At 40.0% G+C, this 20997-nt stretch overlaps 1 protein-coding gene across 1 annotated transcript in view; it reads left to right on the top strand.

Moving 5' to 3' along the window:
- Window positions 1-12369, top strand: part of hook2 (hook microtubule-tethering protein 2) — a 33048-nt gene extending 20679 nt beyond the window's left edge. Inside the window, exons 15-22 of the mRNA XM_084123117.1 lie at window positions 236-373; window positions 2482-2569; window positions 3727-3761; window positions 3837-3919; window positions 4865-4968; window positions 5058-5165; window positions 5637-5708; window positions 11213-12369. Of these exons, the coding sequence (XP_083979243.1) occupies window positions 236-373; window positions 2482-2569; window positions 3727-3761; window positions 3837-3919; window positions 4865-4968; window positions 5058-5165; window positions 5637-5708; window positions 11213-11344 (760 nt within the window). The 3' untranslated portion in view covers window positions 11345-12369. The remainder of the gene's footprint in view (window positions 1-235; window positions 374-2481; window positions 2570-3726; window positions 3762-3836; window positions 3920-4864; window positions 4969-5057; window positions 5166-5636; window positions 5709-11212) is intronic.
- Window positions 12370-20997: the final 8628 nt, after the last annotated feature.

Below are 20997 nucleotides of genomic sequence, written 5' to 3'. Positions count from 1 at the left end.
CAACATTGATCACACACAGACACAAGATAGCGAGTCTTAAGGCCAACTCACAGCGCACAGACAGATCAGTGTGTGTCTGCGTCTGTTAGCGTTGGTCAGGGTTTGTTTTCACCCGACTGAACATGTTCAATCAGTGTTTGCTGGTGTTTGGTGCATTGTGAACATGACAGACATGTTTCGTAGAATTATAAATCCACTGGCCAACTTGTTTGCTGGTGTTTTCTGTGTGTGCCAGGGATACAGTTGTGCGTCTGCAGCAGGAGAACAAGATGCTGTGTGTTCAGGAGGAGTCGTACAGACACAGACTGGAGGAGCTGCAGACTCAGCTGGAGGAGTCACAGCGCTGCCAGAACACACTGGAGACTCAAAACAGGTGTGTGTGTGAGAGAGAGATCAGGAGCGAGTCTGATGAGTGTTTCAGTGTGTTGGAGGAATGTGATGTTATGCACTGATATATGAGCTTGATATAGGTGTATCAGTGTTACACGATCCTTCAGAATTAGTCTGAATTACTTAAAACTTTTTAGCGGTAGTGCACATTAGGGGTTGAAGGACTTCAGATTTTTTTTAAGTCGACATTTATGTGATGAAAGTCCAGTCGACTAGTCACTGATGACGTCATTAATGAACAAATAAGCCTTAACCTCGAGCTGAGACTCGAACGCTGGTTGCCTTGTGCACAGCTATGATACATAACAGCTTATTTTATTTGGGGTCGTTAAATTTCTCACAGATTTCTGCTCATTCTAAATCAGATACAGATAAAGTAGCACAGTAAAGATTACATCTATATGAATGTGCTGTGGGTTTTAGTTACTAAGAAATATATACTAGAATTTTTCAGTTTCCAAGCTATTTTATTGATAAATGACAGAACAGAGTTTATAATACATTTCTGCGCTACTGAATGATTCTGTGCGTGCGATCTTCATGATATGCGCGCTTCTGTGTGTTTGTGTGTGCGTAATGCAGCAGTAGTTTAGAACAACCATTAACTTACCTGTACAATAAGCTGTGTCAGGGCCGGCCCGCGGCATAGGCGGTATAGGCAAATGCTAAGGGCGCCACTCATCCATAGGGGCGCCAGAATGAGTGAACGAGTGAATTTTTTTTTTTTTTTTACATTTTTTTTTTTTTATAATAGGCTACTATTTTAAAACCATTAATTCGAAATACTACCAAATAAAGCAAAAACAAAAAAAACTTCAATCTCCGGCTCTTCAATCTTCCCCCGCCCATTGAGTGCTTGAAGTGCGTCAGAAACAGAGCGCGCGCGCGATCAGTTGTTGGTAATTTGTTGTGTAGCGTGCCCGACGCCGCATCCAATGTAGACAGCATTGCTTTTGTTAACACACAGCTCGTAGAAACGGGCCTGGCAGCTCGCGCCAGTTCTAGACACGGTGAAAGTTTCCTGATTGTGACGGAAGGCCGAATTTACATGACACATTATAAATGAGCATAGTCTGCGATAGATACAGTGCCAAAAAGAAGAGAAGGGGATAAAGACAGAGGTAAAGTGATGTAGTGAATGAACAATTTATTGCATAGGAGTAAGATACTATAATTTCATGGCAGTTATTTTTACCTTAAACTTAATGTTAGCAGTTGTTCTGAGTTCTGAGTCCCCAGACTGTGATTTTGTAACAATCATGTCAGTTTTAAGACGCATTTTTTATTATCACTTTTTTATTAATGTTTTACTCTACAGCTGTGCAGTTTTGGGGGGATACAGTACAGGCCAAAAGTTTGGAAACATTACTATTTTTAATGTTTTTGAAAGAAGTTTCTTCTGCTCATCAAGCCTGCATTTATTTGATCAAAAATACAGAAAAAAATGTAATAATGTGATATATTATTACAATTTAAAATAATTTGTTTTCAATTTATTATACTTTAAAATATCATTTATTTCTGTGATGCAAAGCTGAATTTTCAGCATCATTACTCCATTCTTCAGTGTCACATGTGACATCCGGTCAATCACATGATCCTTTAGAAATCATTCTAATATGATGATTTATTATGAGTGTTGGAAACAGTTCTGCTGTAATGTGTGTGTGTGTGTGTATATATATATATATATATATATATATGCTAAATCATGAACACAATGACAGGGTGAAATGGGCTGTGATGCATGGGGCGCCAGGTAAAATCTTGCCTAGGGCAGCAAATTGGTCAGGGCCGGCCCTGAGCTGTGTAAAATGTTTATTCATGCGATCAATTTTGAGCATCGAGACGGTATAATTAAACATATCTTGTGGAGCTCTCTGACATTTATTTGTCATTTTAACTGAAATGGAGTGTAAAAGTGGACTTCAAAGATGTATTATCCTGTTGCGCCCTCTAGGGGCCATGAATGATCATGACTAGTCAACGTCAAGCTTAAAGTGTCATGGCAGAGCATTAAAGTGGACTAGTCTGTTCAACCCCTAGTGTGCAGCATCATTTGGCGTCTGACGTGTTGTCTGTGTGTGTCAGGTTGAGTCAGCAGCAGATCTCCCAGCTGGTTTCTCAGATCGAGGAGCTGCAGAGAGCTTTACAGGAGCAGGACAGCAAAACTGAGGACGTCAGTAACTCACACTCTCACACACATCTGAATGACCGAACTCATTCCTCACATCATGATTGTGTCCGAGCTAAAATCACTTATCTGAAGTTGTCTAAATCCACACACACACACACTCACACTCACACTCACTCACTCACTCACTCTCTCTCTCTCTCTCTCTCTCTCTCTCTCTCTCTCTCTCTCACTCACTCACTCACTCACTCACTCACTCACTCACTCACTCACTCACTCACTCACTCACTCACTCACTCACTCACTCACTCACTCACTCACTCACTCACACACACTCACACACACACACACACCTGAATGACTGAACTCATTCCTCACATCATGATTGTGTCCGAGCTAAAATCATTCATCTGAAGTTGAGTCTAAATCCACACACACAAACACACACACTCACTCACTCACTCACACTCTCTCTCTCACACACACACACACACACACACTCACTCACTCACTCACTCACTCACTATCACACACACACACTCTCTCTCTCTCTCTCTCTCTCTCTCACACACACACACACTCACTCACTCACTCACTATCACACACACACACTCTCTCTCTCTCTCTCTCTCTCTCTCTCTCACACACACACACACACACACACACACACACTGCTGCTGTCTGATGGACGATCTGCCTCTCAGGTGGAAATCACCACCAGTCAAATCCCAGTGAAAGTCATACATTGTTTCCTGTCAAAATATTCAGTTTCCTTCAGAAACACCTCATCACGGATGTTCAGTGTGTGTTGAACGGAGGACTCAGAGGCGTATCTCCTCAGACAGCAGTGACTGAGTGATCTCCATCTGTGTTTGTGATCAATGTAATATCACTCACCTGATCATCTGATCCTGATGCAAATCCACAGTTTTTCCCGTAAAAAATCTCACTGTCTCTGTCTGGTTGATGAATGTGTGGAATCTGTAACTTGTTTTGTTTGCGGTGCTGAAATTAACGCCTGCTCGTCTGTTTTTGTCCGCCCACTTCTCCTAATCGACCAATCATCCGCCGCCTCAGGTCATCGTAAGTACTGCCCGTCTGCTCTCTGATTGGACACTGATTGTTACTGTGTTGTAAATGTGCTGTGATGGACACACACTGTCATCTGGCGCTGTCTCACGTGTTTGTTTCTTTCCTGACAGTCGTCGCTGTTGAAGAAGAAACTGGAGGAGCATCTGTGAGTGTCTCTGATCTCTGTTAAGCAGTGTTGCTCATCAAATGTGTGTGTTAATGTTGTGTGTGTTTTCTGCAGAGAGAAGCTCCACGAGGCTCATTCTGACCTGCAGAAGAAGCGAGAGGTCATTGATGATCTAGAGCCGCCGGCGGACAGTAACAGTGAGTAAACACAAAGGTCAAAGGTCATTCTGATTATCAGCTTAGTCAAACCAAAAATCAAAGACTCCTTTAACATTTCTCACATTCTCACAGTTTATTCACTATAGTTAAGAAAATGGAAATATGAAATATGATAAGAACTCAGTTATCAGATCAGTTGATATTTCACTGGTTTTGTCCATCCTTCTGTTAGACTGTCTCACACATGAATTATGTTGAATATCTGTCAGCTGTTAAATTTAACTACACAATTAGATAATACCAACCTACCAACCAATTACCAAGCAATGCTTCACTTTGTTCAGTCTGTGTGTAAAAAGTTTGCATTAACAATTAAAGAAAAACACTTAACGGTGACATTATGCCCCTTTTCACAAGATGTATTATACAAATTATATGTCAAATTATATCTGGTGTCTGAATAATTTGGTTTGACTATATATATATACACGCACGCACGCACGCATGCATACATACACATACACACACACATAGTCAAAATCAAATATTATTCACTCACTTCATTAATGAGTGTGTGTATATATATATATGTCATGTTTATACATCAAATAAGGTATATTATTAGTACCTACTCTTTAATGAAGTGACCAGATCATTATAATTAATTATAAACTATAAAAAATATTATAAATATAATAAAATCATTGCAAGCAGAGAAACATGCGTATATTTTACACTCTAAGAATATGTCAAATGCAGTGCAGGGACTTCTGGGAATGCTTTTGATTTGAAGCAGTTCATTGAATGAATCTTCTGAATGAACTGATTAGTTCAAATGAATCAGAGTCCGGGGTGTGTTTGAATCGTTTTCATCAGTTCATTATAATATGTCGATGAGCAGTGGTTTTGAACGGGAAGGAGTGTTTTTGAGAAGTGGTCTTATGGAAACATCTGTGTGTGTGTGTGTGTGTGTGTGTGTGTCAGTGGCGAAGAAGGTCGATGAGCTGCAGGAGATCCTGAAGAAGAAGGATGAAGACATGAGACGAATGGAGGAGAGATACAAGAGATACGTGGACAGAGCTCGCACGGTCGGTTGACCTCAGCTTTACTCATGTGCATTGTTATATATACAGTATATATCTTTCTGCATCCTGTCATATGTGTGTGTGTGTTTCAGGTGATTAAGACTCTAGACCCGAAGCAGAAGAGTAACACGGTTCCTGCTGAAGTTCAGGCCCTGAAGAACCAGCTGACAGAGAAAGACAGGAGGATACAACATATGGAGGTCTCACGGTCACACACACACACACACGCACACACATACACACACACACTCATTCTCACTCACGCACACACGCGCTCTCTCTCTCTCTCTCTCTCTCTCTCTCTCTCTCTCTCTCTCTCTCTCTCTCTCTCTCTCTCTCTCTCTCTCTCTCTCTCTCTCTCTCTCTCACTCACTCACTCTCACTCTGTCTCTCTCTCTCACACGCATGCACACACACACTCATTCTCACTCTCTCTCACACACACACACACGTACACACTCTCTCACACACACACACTCTCTCTCTCTCTCTCTCTCTCTCTCTCACACGCATGCACACACACACACTCATTCTCACTCTCACACACACACACACACTCACACACACACGTACACACTCTCTCTCACGCACACACACACTTTCTCTCACACACTGTGACTGTTTTTCAATGGTAATGATGGCCTTGTTCTGGTGTGTGTGTGTGTGTTCAGCATGATTTTGAGAAGACTCGCTCCAGACACGACCAGGAGGAGAAGCTCATCATCTCGGCCTGGTACAACATGGTGAGAATATTCCAGATCAGTCAGAACAGCTTGTGTCCAGTCGTGTTTTACTATCATTTAAATACAAGTATAGCTTTATTCATATTTTGTTAACACTGAACAATGATGAATGGGACCTTAAGTTTTACCAAAATATTAATTAAAGGGCACCTATAGATAGGTTTCCGATGACGTCACATTTCTCCCGCAACTCCTTACGGCGCCATCTTGTGTGTCAAGTGGGTCAAGCGTTTGTGTTACGGAGCATGATAATACCCTGAATCGGCATTATTCTGAACATAAAAATCATACGATTATTCTCCGTTTGGCTTGAGTTAATGTTCAGTGCTGCTCTTGTGAACATTTAGAGGTTTTGTGCTCTGGAGATGTGACACTTTATCTAATCATTTCCAAGATGGGCTAGCTAAATGCGCTAGCTAGCTATAATCGGCTGTCAAATCGCTGTACCCAGGCGGCTACTATCGACACAGCCCTTGAGAGGTGTTGGCTGGGCAGAAGCACACTCTGACGATTGTCCACCTTCATCACTTTCTCTGTGGCCACATCAGCTGGTCGAGCACATCGCTCCGTGCCTCTGCTCTCCATCTCTCTCCTAAGTTACACTAAATTAGCTCGGAGCGTTGTGTTGTTGTTGTTGTTGTTGTTGTTGTTTTACCCAGATGGTGTTGTCTTGACACTGAGTCTAAATGTACCATATAATAAGGGCTGTGCAGATATCAGCCGCCTGGCTACAGCGATGTGAACCGTCAATGCAGGGCTCCAGACTAACATTTCCACGAGGGAGAGAGAGCAAGACAGCGCTTAGTTTGGAGACGGTGAAGTCTTGTTTACATGTTCGCCTGGCTCCGAAGAGAGAGAGAGAGAGAGTGCGCGCGCGCGACCGGCTCTCTCTCTATCTGCTCGTTCTTTCAGTTAAACATGCACCCAGTTCATCTACATTACTCACCGATCAAATAAGACTTTGGCGGGACAAAAATTCACTTTGGCGGGCGCTAAAACAAGTTCAATGCAGGAGAATTCATGCGTGAATTTAAGTGTAGTGTATGACCATGCACTCGCACAAATGCGACCACATAAAATTTTAACTCGGACATTCTAACAAAATAATTGTATGCTTCCAGAGACTTTCTTCTTCTTAATTTGTCATCGTTATCTCACACAAAAGAGTCAAAAATACTTTATATTAACTGGCTTTCTATTAATGCAGCACAGTGAATGAGCCGTGTCTCCCAGTGGCTTACTGAAAGCTTTGACACACAACACGGCGGCGCGCCGCAGAGGATAATGGGTAATTCGAGAAACGGAAACCCATCTATTATGCAAAATTCACTTTTACATGGTGTTTGAACATAAATGTGTGTTGGCAGTGTGAGAGCAAAACCACCCTCTAATGATAAAAATCCACCCAGTGTTTTTTTACAATCTCAATAAATCATAAGCACTGTCTCAGAATGAGCTGTTCTAAGATTGCCCTCACTGTGACATAGAATTGCGCTAAGCCCCACCGACGCGGTTTGATTGACAGTCTGGTTTTGGCATAGACCCCGCCCTCGGTGATCTGTACACCATCCTCCATTGTTTCAACGACAGCCGGTAATGTCTCAAGAAGTGTAACGTTAGGTGTTCTGTTGTGGGATGTAAGAATAGACATAGTCTTCACTGACATCAGAGCCACTGAAAACACAGCGGATGGATTTTATTTATGAAGAAAAGGCGCCACTTAAACTTCCTAAATACGTTTATGTTTGCGAGAATCATTTTCTGACTGACTGTTTAGTGAACGAGGGTTTAAGTTAATCCTCAAGTGTGGATCGTTGCCTACTGTTCGCGATCCAACGTCACCTCCAGAAGTAAGTAAGTGTATTTTATGATTTATGAGCAAATAGTCATTTCAATCGATGTCAGCAGTAACAACAAATGCGTCTAAAGCTATTTAATGTCGTCGTCATAGGATGTCTCAACAAACAACGTCAGACAGTTTTATGTCACGTATTATTTTTTGCAGCAATTACAAATGTAAAATGAATACCTCTATCTCCATAGACAGTATATAAACGTCTATCTCCCTGCAGCATTTGTTTTCTGGTTCTGTAACGTTAGCCATCTTCTCACATTTGCCACATAAGCGTGTGTGTAGTTTCAAAAAATTGCGCGAACGTTATCACAATTTGTGTGTTTGTGTTGCACATCCATAATTGCAAAGGGGACGCGATTAAAACTTTGTAAGTACATAAATGTATCAAATAACCATTCCGAGACGTCTTGGTCCATTCTCATTCGTGTTTCTTCTGCCGGACTCTCTTCATCATCTGGGTCCAGCAGGGCGGGGATATGCAGCTCATTTACATTTAAGGTGGTACACACCAAAACAGCTCTTTTTAAAACAGGCCCCAAAAATGACATTTTCAAATGGTTATAATAAATTAACTGTGGGGTATTTTGTGCTGAAACGTCACAAATACATTCTGGGGACACCCAAGACCAATATTACATCTTGTAAAAAGGGGCATAATAGGTGCCCTTTAACTAACAAAAGCAATACATTTGTTACAGTATTTTTTCATCTATAACATGATTTATCATTGTTAGTTCAAATTATCATTAACTAAGAAATGCTTTAGACTACAGCGTCGGTCAGACGTTGGATTTTGGTTGAAAATGAAAGTCGGGTTGACGTCTAAATGCAGTGTTTGTTTGACGTCAGGCTCCAACGTTGGGCAGTCGTTGAATTTTGGTTGGAATAAACCAAACAAAAAGGTTAAATGCATGGCCGTACACTTATTACCAGCTTCACTTAAAGCTAACCAGATTAACTTTATTTAATTTCCATTTTAATGAAATCATATTTTGCATTTTACAGTCACCATGATGGTGGTTAGCGTTTGCTTTAGTTGTGCTCTTGACCCTTGACTCTTTTAATATGAAATTTTTCTGGCTGCTGTAATTGTGTGTTTATAAAGCACAACTGTTGTAGCTAAAAAAAAACGTGAGAAAATGAGATCAGGTGATGTTGGCTGTTTATTGATGATGATGATGATGATGATGATATCATGTAATTGACTTGTGGTTTAAAACTGTTTTATTCATAACAGAAATCATTTGATTCTACAGCATATCTAGCAGTGTTTATCAAATAATATACTTGTTTTTTAAAAACTATATAGTGCACAGAAACCATTTATCAATGGCAGTACTTAGACATCAGATACAGACGCACACAGACATCATGAAACAGCATATGAATCTCAACAATGGTGACAATCAAACAAAATATCCAGATAATCAGATCAACTCCAACTGCATAATTTATTAATGCCGCAATGCATGCTGGGAGATATGGGTGAGTTTTGATTGGTGGTAGCCTACCCAGCATGCACTGCAGCATAAATCATTTCATTGATTGTCACCATTGTTGAGAGTCATACACTGATTCTTGATGGCTAAGTAATAATGTAGAGGAAAAAGTTTAATGCACTAAATGTTTTTAAAATCCTTTATATTATTTGATAAACAACATTGCTCTCATACTGTAAAATTAAATGGCTTCTATTGTAAAACAACATTATAACCAAAAAGTCCTATATAATCAAAGCATTAGACACTGAATAAGATCAGGGATTCAGGCAATTACATGATGATATCATCATCATCAATAAACAGCAAACATCTCCTGAGCTCATTTTCTCATGGCTTTATTGCTAAAACAATTGTGCTTTATAAACACAATTACAGCAGCCAGAGAAAATTTAAATTAAAGAGTCAAGGGTCAAGAGCACAACTAAAGCAAATGCTACCACCATCATGGTGTCTTTAAAATACAAAATATGATTTCTTTGAACCAGAAATTAAATACAGTAAATCTGGTTAGTTTTAAGTGAAGCTGGTAATAAGTGTACGGTCATGCATTTCACCTTTTTGTTTGGCAAAATGACATCAGCAGAGGTCAAAATCTTGACATCAAATTGACATCGACACTTTAACGTCAATATGACTTTCATTTTTGACCTATTTCGTGACGTAATTTTGACATCAAGGTGCCCGCTGGGGTGTAATATTCAGTTCCAGTGAAAATCTGTTCTAGTTAATGGAGTAGGCTACAGGCTACACAGGTGATGTTGTGTAATTCAGTACCAGAAAACTTCACCCGCTGGAACAGTTTCTTACAGTAACTGAATATTACACAACATCACCTGTTCAGTTTTGAAAACTGTACTCACAGATTTGTGGCCTATACCTTATTTTAGAAATCTGTTTTTCTGTATATTGATTTGTTGTGTATTGTTAAGATGAATACAACTGTCTTAACTGAATTTTTCTATGTTTTGGCAATGGGGTGTAATGTATAGATGACATGAAACCGCATGTGGTTGAACTGAACGAGAAGCGCCGCGTTGCGTCTAGGACAACTTGAGGTTTCGCACACACTTTCTCAGTTTATAGCCAGCAATATTGTTATGTTTAAGGACATCATGGAATTTAGATAATGTCTGTACTATGTTATAATTGTACTGTACAATTAAATACAATCTTTGCAAACTAAAGTCTGCAGTCTGAACACTTAACTCAGAGCGTCCGTTAACTGAATGAATGAGAATATCACCTGAAAATCCGATAACATCAGCAGTTTTCATCCACGCAGCTGATTTCTGTAAATGAATGTAAAACTAAATGTATATTGCAGGACAGGGTGAAGTCAGTATACATTTACGTCGATTTGAGACAAATAAATGTACATTTAATATAAAACTATGTAAATGACGCTCTGTAGCGCGGCAGGATTTTGAATGAGGTCCTGAGCCGTTGCTGGGCGCCGCGGACAGACGCCGGAATGGCGCCGCCGGTGTGTGTACACTGATAGAGAATAATGTGTTTGAATTTTAAAGACGTAGCGCTGCGCTTCTCGTCCGGTGTGCGACCCCCTTAAGAAACAAAGTGGGAATTTGGAAAGAATTAAAGTGGGAATTGCAAAGAAATTAACTCAGAATTGCGAAAAAATGCAAGTCAGAATAGTAAGAAACAAAGTCAGAATTGCGAAAAATTAACTCTGAATTGCGAGGTATAAAGTCTGAACTGCGGGGGGAAAAAAAGTCAGAATTGTAAGAAACAGTGGAAATTGTGAGACATAAACTTAGAATTACCTTTTTAATTTTTCTATTCCGTGGTGGAAACAAACTTCCATGGAGGAGCAAGCTGAATTGTAAAAAAAAATGTCGGAATTGCGTGAAACAAAGTCATAATAATAAAAATCAAAGTGGGAATTGCGAGACAATGTGGGAATTGCAAAAAACAAACACGGAATTGTGAGATATATTGAGTCTGAATTGCGGAAAAAAACAACTTTTTTTGAAACAGACTTCCATAGAGGAGCAAGCTGAAATAATTTTCTGTAAACTCAACAGCACTTCACAGATATGCTGCATGTTGTGCATTTAGTATTCGACTGGAGCTCTACAATCCCGTTCCTGTCATTTACCGTCCTCTCTCTCCGTCTCTGTGATCCTCAGGGAATGGCTCTCCATCAGAAGGTCGCAGGAGAGCGATCCGGATCCAGTTCAGGTTCGGCTCAGTCCTTCCTGGCCCAGCAGAGACAGTCGACACACGCACGCAGAGGCCTGGCCCGTCTGCAGCCCAGATGAAACGCACACACACACACACACACACACACACACACACGGCAGTGGCCTAATCATGACTTCTCTTTCAGCACTTTGTGATCGTCCTGCTGAGAACGTAGATTATTATTATTTTATCGTCTTTTAGATCAAGTTTTGTTTATTTTTAGTTGACCCGAGTCAGTATGTAGTTGTGTCTTATTTTAGTGTTAGTTGGGCTGCAGGAGCGAACGAGTTTAATGAAGTAGATAAAATTTTGATTGTTTTAATTATGTTTAGAGGGTTTTATTAATGTTGTACGGTAGCTTTCGGTGTTCATCAGGGTAACGGTGCATGTGTGAATGCACTTAAAACACTCAGTGCCTTCAACCGTCCATCCTCTGACAGCTGTCAATCATTGTGTGACAACTCATCACAAAACAAACTCTCAATGCTGGGATGCCTTGAATGCATTGAACAAATGAAGTGCTTTTTTTTTTTTTTTTTTTTTTTTTTACATATATATATATATAAATAATTCCCATTTAATCATAGTTTGATTGTGTCTGATTAAATGTGAATGTGGAGCTGGAAACGACACTAATCTGAGATGAACTGCTGGAGGATCTTCTACCCGCACATGTTGTCATTTGCATGTGAAAACTGTTGCTGCTTCACCATTTTTATAATGGTTGTTTTTTTTAACTTCACCAAAGTCTGCTGCTGAAGGACGATCCTGTAGCTTGTATTTATTGATCTTCAGATCTTCACTACTGTACGTTCAGAAACACTACTGATCTCACCCTTATCAGTCCAAACACTGAGGTTTGTTCGCTCACTTCAGAGGTACGATCTCCAGATGTGTGTGTGTGTGTTTCACTGTTTTTTTGTTTGCTCTATGAATGTTCAGTCACAGAGATGATGTTCTGTGTGTGTTTTATCACAGTGTTTTCAATGTTCAGTCATGTTTTTGGTGTTGGACTGATGGGGTCGGTACATACATAAATCACTTTAATCTCACTGTCCTTCTCTTTGCACTACAATAAACGAGATTATTGGTACAAAAATAAGCAGTTTTTGTGTGAGTTCATTGTGACATCAGCTAAAGAGGTGTATGTATTTAAATAAAGCCCCTCGAACTTGTATATGGACATATTTTGAGGTCATCATTCCATAGTCACACAGCCTGTTTATTTTAATTAGGTGCTATAAGTAGCCTAGGGGACGTTCTTACAGAACATGTTTTTCCTTCTAGGCTGGGAGCCAGGTCCACTCCTCAGGATGTTTTTTGCTACCTTTTTTTCACTATTATTTCCTATTATCTTATACCTTGGGCCATCACAAGTTGATAATGACCACCCCCAACTCCGTTTGGTCTCAGGGGCCAAAAAACACCCTTTTGGGGAAAAGCTTTTGGTGGAATGATGTAATTGTGAATATAAAGGTACTGCAGCTACATAAATGGCCATATAACCCTAAAATTTTGCATGGTGTATCCTGATACATAGGAGAAACTAGAAAAAGATTCTGGGCATTGCTGCCTTTTTTCTGTCAAATATCACCCTCAACATACCCCAAAAGACTAAAAAATGGCTGTCCGCCTGACAAATTGTCATCAAAAGTGATCATTTTCAAGCATTTTATTATATATATATCACTGCCTCAAATGTACATGAAAAACTTCCCAAGTTTATAAGCTTCAATTTAAGTCCAAGATGACCTTTCTATCTAGAGGATTATAGCTGGTATAACCAAAGTTCTCCACTGTACCTCAAATCGGAGAAAACTGAACTTTCAAGCATTACCATTCCATATTGGATTAAGCATATTTTTTACATATGAACAATGTCTTAAACAAGAGTTGAAACTTGACTTATGAGCTATATTATATGAAATGAATTGCATGAAAAGTGAGCAATGTTATGCCCCGAGGTCAGGGCTATTCAATTAGCTTCATTCGAGGGCCGGATTATTAAATCGAAATGTTGAGGAGGGCCGGTGGGTTTATCTAATTTATTGAAACATTATTTATTACTTATTGAAACATAACAGTATCAATAAATAAGGTAAAGTAAACCTACAAAAGTATTGTATTTACTTTGAAATGTGGTGCCCAACAGTATGCAGATTTATGAGTATTTAATAAATAACTTTTTTACAGCTATGTACCAAAAATATGAATTATACAAGATCATAGCTATTGGAAAGAATTATTTTATTTATAATTATTATAGGCTTAAATTAAAATATTCTAACAGTGAGACTTGATAACCACAGGTAAAACCATACTCACTCACTACCACTGTATAACAAAATGCCTAAACACAGGTAAAAACTATACACAAAATGAATTGTATATTCCTCTACCAACCTAATTAATCTACTGCAATATAGGCCTAAATGACTATAAGTTAGTATTCAGTATAAATATTCCACATTTCTGGCCAAACCATAGTAAATTACTACACTACAATTCATGGTAAATATAAAGGTGGTGATTAGGGGATTTAAAGTCTTCTAACTACCTCATCAGGTGGGTTGGGAATGTTGAGGCTGTTTCATCTGATTTAAAACTAGTTAAATCATCGAGTGATTTGTGGTTTGAGTGAGGTGTGTCGAAATGAACCACTTCTCACTGGATGTCGCAATGCTGTTTAATAATAGTGTCCAGGGGCCTCATTTATAAAACTTTGCGTAGGATTTGCGTCAGAAGTGGCGTACGGATGAAACATAGGACGTGCGTACGCACAGAAATATTCGGATTTATAAAACCGTGTGCACGCACATCCTACGCAGTTTTCCCTTAATAAATCACAATCAATTCTAAATGTAGCGCAGCTTTTAAGGCTTCATGTCACGCCCATAGTTGCCCATAAATAGTCCGTGAAACGCCCACAAGTTCATATTGATTGCGAAATCATGGCAAACACAGAGGAAAACCAAGAAACGTAACTTCACTCACGCGCAAGCGTGAAGCGCATGATCAGCCATTGTGCGTCATTACGCATTGTGATGACATCATGGCATTTTATTACCATCCATTTGATTGCATCTGACAAGCTGCAGATGTGTTCTGAGGATGAATTGCATAACATGCTAATATTATTGCAGAACATATTTATATCTTTTTGCAAATATGTGTTAATTTGCATTTCTGTTGTAATCTTTGTTTGATTTTGTTTGTTTTACACTGCAGATCGATCAAACGGGTGTTCGTGTAGGCTGTTAATTGTAAGACTTGCTTTGTGAAGTCTTCATGTTATTTATGAGAGGCAGTATTGCCATTTCTTTTACACAATGGTCTTCTACACTTTCACACACTTTCACGTGTTTCTTCCATCTGCCGATGATGTCGCCATTTCTCATTTCACCCATTTTTGTGCGTACACTGTGAAGGACCGCACATTTTCCCGTCAAGTTTGCTTTTTAAAAATACCAATTATTGCATAGAGAGTGGCGTACGCCTTCTTTTGTGTGTACTCAACGTTTATAAATGAGGCCCCAGAACCGGGAGTAAACGCAACTCCTTTAAGCTTGCGTTCTGTTATCCACTGGGCGGTGCTGCGTAGTTCAACGTAAACTAAACTGCGAGTTGAACTTAAACTAAACTGAAAACAGCACTATTTGTTCTATATTTGTTGTTACTGACTGAGAAACAGCTTCAGATGATTCAGTGACAGAGCGGTCCAAACGAATCTGAATCGTTTCAGATCATAAAGCAAGCGCATTTAGCCAATTCATGGAAAGGAAATAATTGAACCGAAGATTGAACAATAGATTAACCATCCACAAATGATTGGTATCGCTGGTTCAGTCGACAGAAATACGGGACACACATAATAACTGCTGAAATATTCGGACCGAAAACATTTCTCAGGTTAGTCGGAGCGTTCATGGTATGCACGGTGCGCATAGACGTACAGCTGCACGCGCCACTACGGCCACTCGCATATCTAACCAAATGTAGCCACACCGCCAGGAAAAGAGGCGGAGGGAGGTTGGAGTGCCTTTGGGACAGATTGAGATGATTGGCGGGCCATATGTGGCCCACAGGCTGCCAATAGAATAGCCCTGCCCTAGGTGGACTGGGGTCAGGGTGCAACATAGGGTACATTCACACAAAATCAATTAGCCAAATGTGAGATTTATTAAAGTCCACAAAGTCCTCACAACACAAGGAATACAGATGACCCTAGTGTGCTGTCTGTTATCAAAAAGCCAACCTTCAATAGAGTAAACGTTAGTAACCTTCTGTACAGGTAAACATTGTTTACAGCCAAATGGCGAAACGTCTTGGTTACATATGGTAACCCTCATTCCCTGAGGGAGGGAACGGAGACGTACATCAGACCGACTGATAGGAATCTCGCTAGAGAGGCCAATCTACTTTGAGTAAAACTAAAACGAGCCAATACACATTGGCATGCAGTCATTTATCAACTGTTAAGCCTCGCAGCGCAGGTATATAATGAGCAGAAGGTGCGAGGTGAGCCTGGTAAGCTGGCTGTCCCCGTGGGCAGATGTGATGATGGGATGTACGTCTCCGTTCCCTCCCTCAGGGAACGAGGGTTACCATATGTAACCAAGACGTTCCCTTATCGGTCGGTCACTCTCGATGTATGTCTTGACCGACTGATAGGAATCCCTACCAAAGCGCCACAGCTGCTTGCACCCCATCCAGCGCCCAGTGCAAGCCTGTACCCCTTCTTGCCTGGACGGACGATAGGAAAGGGCTTACACAGAGCGTATCCATCACTGTTGTTCCATGATAACCCATACAGTGAGATTATTGGATAACACTGGGAAAGCGTGCCCATTCTATGGAAGGGGAATGCTGCGGAAGCCACTTTCTTCAAGGGAGTTATGTGGAAAAATACATATGGACTAGCCCGAAGGTTGTACTGCATATGCATATTGGGTAACTTAGCCCAAGGGAAAGACATGGGGCTTCGATTAGGAGCAGCTGTGGAAGTATACACATATGGAACCCAGCCTAACACCTGATCTCTGAAGGGAGTGGTAGGAACCTTGGGCACATAGCCAGGCTATGGGGTCTCAGTACAACATGGTTGTCACCCGGCCCGAACTCTAGGCACCATTCGTAGACCGAAAATGCTTGCAGGCCCCCTACCCTATTGATAGAGGCCAGTGCAATCAGCAGCAAAATCTTCAAAGAGAGAAGCTTTAAGTCTGCTGATTTCAAAGGCTCAAAGGGAGCATCCTGAAGAGCTTGAAACACCAGGGAAAAGTCCCAAGAGGGTGTGAAGGGGGGACGAGGAGGGTTTAACCTTCTCGCCCCCCTAAGGAACCTGACGACCACTTCGTGCTTTCCAAAGAAGGCACATAGATGGCAACTGTTTTGCCATCTATGTGGTCGTGATAAGCTGAAATAGCAGCAGCATGTACTTTGAGGGTGGATAGAGACAGCCTTCGCTCCAACTCTTGCTGCAAGAAGGAAAGCACGGACCCTATCGAACATCTTCGGGGGTCCTCTCGGTCGAGAAGAAAACCACTTGACAAACAGGTTCCACTTCAAGGCACAAGTCTCGTGGACGGCGCCCGTGCAGAAGTGAAGGTGTTAAGTACCTCTAGTGGTAAGTCACCTAGAACCAGAGATGGAGTTTCCAGAGGTCTGGACGCGGGTGCCATAGGGTGCCCTGTCTCTGAGTCAGAAGATCCTTCCTCAGAGGAATGGGAGGGACTGTCACGAGGAGCATGATTTCTTGGAACCAGGTCCGGGTGGGCCAATAGGGGGCCACCAGAAGGACCTGCTCCTCGTCCTCCCTGACTTTGTACAGGGTCCTACCTTTGAAGGTGTTCAAGCAGTTCAGCACCGACTGAGCACGTTTGTTCTGTGAGGCGTGCTGTCTGTGCGACCGAATCCAACTCCATACCGAGAAAAGAGATCCTCTGCATGGGGGCGAGTTTGCTCTTCTCCCAGTTGGCCGGAAGACGCAACTGGCTGAGGTGCCTGAGCACGAGGTCCCTGTGTTCGCACAACTGATCTCGAGAGTGTGCCAGCATGAGCCAGTCGTCGAGACAGTTGCGGATGCGAACGCCCTGTTCTCTCATGGGAACAAGGGTCCCCTCCGTGACTTTTGTGAAGACACGGGGAGACAGGGATAGCCCGAAGGGCAGGACCTTGTACTGATATGCTCGACCCTCGAACGCAAAGCGCAGAAATGGCCTGTGTCGAGGAAGAATTAAGACATGAAAGTACGCGTCCTTCAGGTCGATCGCTGCAAACCAATGTTGGGGACGGATGCATTTGAAAATGCGTTTCTGCATGAGCATTTTGAACCCACCACACCACACTCCATCCGCTTAGGTGGAGGCTGCTGCTGCGGCGCGGGAGCGAGGGCAGACACAGAAGGCCACCCCGGTGACGGGCAGACTGAGGGGCTGCGGGCAATGGGGTGGAGGCAGCAGCTGACCGCCGCGGCAGGATGTGCTTGATGGTCTCAGTCTGCTTTTCAGCCAGTTTCTGCTGGGCAAAGTTCTCGACCACATCGCCTTTGAGTGCTCTCAAGCGCACCTTACCAGCTGTGAGAACAGCTTTTGTTTGCTCAAGTCAAAACTAAAGCAAAAAGAAAAGAAAGAGAGAAAAAAGACCGCTCGCGCTGCTGTGCTGTCACCTGCACCAGTGTGGAGAGGTCCGAAGAAGAAGAAGCTCGCTCAGTTTCACAATCTCCTTGAAGGTATGTAGAACACATCGAAGTGCTTGGCTACAAAAACTGATGAAATCCTTACAAATATAGATGAAGATGAGGAAAATGATGATTGAGAGTTTATATTCTACACTAATACAACACACTAACATGACCAGTCGTCGAAGTACAGCATGGATAAGCAGCAAAAAGATCTAAGAACCAAATAAATGTTTTCTATTTTATGTTTGAGCTGTATTTTAGTTTCACCATTTGGCTGTAAAGAATGTTTACCTGTACAGAAGGTTACTAACGTTTACTCTATTGAAGGTTGGTTTTTTGATAACAGACTACACACTAGAGTCATCTTTATTCCTTGTGTTGCCAGGACTTTGTGGACTTATGGAACCCATAAGGAATGGTAATGCTTGAAAGTTCTGTTTTCTCCGATTTGAGGTACAGTGGAAAACTTTGGTTATACCAGCTATAATCCTCTAGAAAGAAAGGTCATCTTGGACTTAAATTGAAGCTTATAAACTTGGGAAGTATTTCATGTACATTTGAGGCAGTGATATATATAATAAAATGCTTGAAAATGATCACTTTTGATGACAATTTGTCAGGCGGACAGCCATTTTTTAGTCTTTTGGGGTATGTTGAGGGTGATATTTGACAGAAAAAAGGCAGCAATGCCCAGAATCTTTTTCTAGTTTCTCCTATGTATCAGGATACACCATGCAAAATTGTAGGGTTATATGGCCATTTATGTAGCTGCAGTACCTTTATATTCACAATTACATCATTCCACCAAAAGCTTTTCCCAAAAAGGGTGTTTTTTGGCCCCTGAGACCAAACGGGGCCGAGTTGGGGGTGGTCATTATCAACTTGTGATGGCCCAAGGTATAAGATAATAGGAAATAATAGTGAAAAAAGGTAGCAAAAACATCCTGAGGAGTGGACCTGGCTCCCGGCCTATTTCCAACTGCGCCACTTTCCATTGCTTTTCAAATGTAAACACTAGACAGATGTCTTTTAACCGTTGGTTAACCAGCGTTCTAAAAATGCAGCACTCAGGTTAAGTTCAACTTTTAAAAAATGCATCTCTCTAGTCTATAAGATCTTGCACTCTTTTTCGTTCCAACGACGTTGCGTCTTTTAAACTGCACTTCACAAACCATTCGCGAGCTTGATTACCCTCCCCGTGCCATAATCTTCTGCCAATTTAAAGTGTAACCCTTCAACAAGTAGGAAATTAAATATGTTGTAAATTACGATGTTTTCTTATTAATGAACCTCACCCACAAACTAGTACTTATATTAAGTAAATTGATACAATGGTAAAACAATTGCATTGTTAGATATTTAGTCCATAACTCCATGTTTTTGCCAAAGATAAAGGTAAGATTTAAAAAAAGTATACATTAAATTGCATTTAAAATGGGGTTTCAACAACTGTTATATTGGCTAGGCCTAACTAATATATGTTTTTATAGGGCAGGGTTTTCAATCTTTTAGATATCATATATGATCATTATCCTAACATTTGAAAGGCAGCTAAATATTATCATGTTTAAAGAAATAAACTATTGTAGATGTGTAACTTACAATAAAAATGCTAAATTAGTTTTGCAATGTGCAATGAATCAAGCAGCTCTCATTAATGCTTTTATTTTACTAACATGAATTAGTAGTGATGCAGGGAGGAGATGATTAAGCCAAATGTTATTTCTTAACAGCAGACAATCAAATAATAAATGAAGAGTAAAATTAAGTAATAATTTTATAAATAAATACAAATAAAAAAATAGTAATAATTAAACCATAATCAGGATCAAAAGTTTAATAAAGAAAAGTAAAACTAGAAAAAAAAGTTTGTTGAGACAAACTTTAAGTTGGCTTGAGAAAGCCGGACCAGACCGTTTGAAGAAGTTTAAAGTAGTTAGAAGTTTAAAGAAGTTAGAAGTTTAAAGTAGTTAGAAGTTTAAAGTAGTTTTCATTTTAATTGATAGATTAGTTAGAAAGAAAGAATAGTTAGGAAGAAATATTAGTTAGAAAGAAAGAGTAAAAAAAGATTATTTAGAAAGAAAGAGAAAGAAAGAAATATTAGTTAGAAAGAAAGAAAGAAAGAAAGAAAGAAAGAAAGAAAGAAAGAAAGAAAGAAAGAAAGAACGATAAATTGCACTGTAAAAAAATTATTGTGATTTTAACGGTAAAAGACTACAGTGCTACAGTGAAAAACTGTTAATTGGTTAACAGAAAGTTTCTGTACTATATACGGTAAATAACTGTGATAGATCTAATGGTACATTTAATGTAATTTTACTGTAAAATACAGTTAAATTTACTGTTTTTGAAAGTGAAAAAGAACAACTCATTGTATAATTTACAGTGAAAAACCGTAAATTGACATTCCCACAATTCCCTGCATGACACTTCACATTTGATCTATTTTTTGTTAAAATAACTATGTTTTTTCATAGTTTTCTTAGTTTGTTTTAATCAGTTATGTACATTAGGGTTTTATGTTACATTTAATGTTGTTAAATTAATGTTTATTGCATTTTTAAAATTTCATGTGTGTTACCATGATGGTGTTTAATGTTTGTGTGAATGACACTGTGCAGCTTCTATTATATTAGTATTACATTTCTAGTGGAAGAGCTGCTTGTGATGAGCTTTAATTGATCATGTGATGCTCATCACTTTTGTGATTGTTGGTTGTCAGGGTATTACAATGGTACAAAACAGATATTAATCCTTAATACTAATGAATTACGGTTTATTACTGTGAATTTTAAGTTAAGTCTGTAAAGAATGATAGATTAGTTAGAAAGAAATAGAAAAAAGAAAGAAAGAAAGTGAAAGAAAGATATATAGAAAGAATGAGAAAGAAAGATAAGTTAGAAAGAAAGCAAGAAAGAAAGAAAGGTAGAAAGATAGATTAGTTAGAAAGAAAGATAGATTTGTTAAAAAGAAAGAAAGATAGATTAGTTAGAAAGAAGAAAGATAGATTAGTCAGAAAGATAGATTAGTTAAAAAGAAAGAAAAAGG

This window comes from Abramis brama (assembly GCF_963993115.1).
Source record: "Abramis brama genome assembly, chromosome: 1".
Taxonomy (NCBI): Eukaryota; Metazoa; Chordata; class Actinopteri; order Cypriniformes; family Leuciscidae; genus Abramis; species Abramis brama.
The sequence above is the reverse complement of the archived record's forward strand: the minus strand, read 5'-3'. Positions and strand labels throughout refer to the sequence as shown.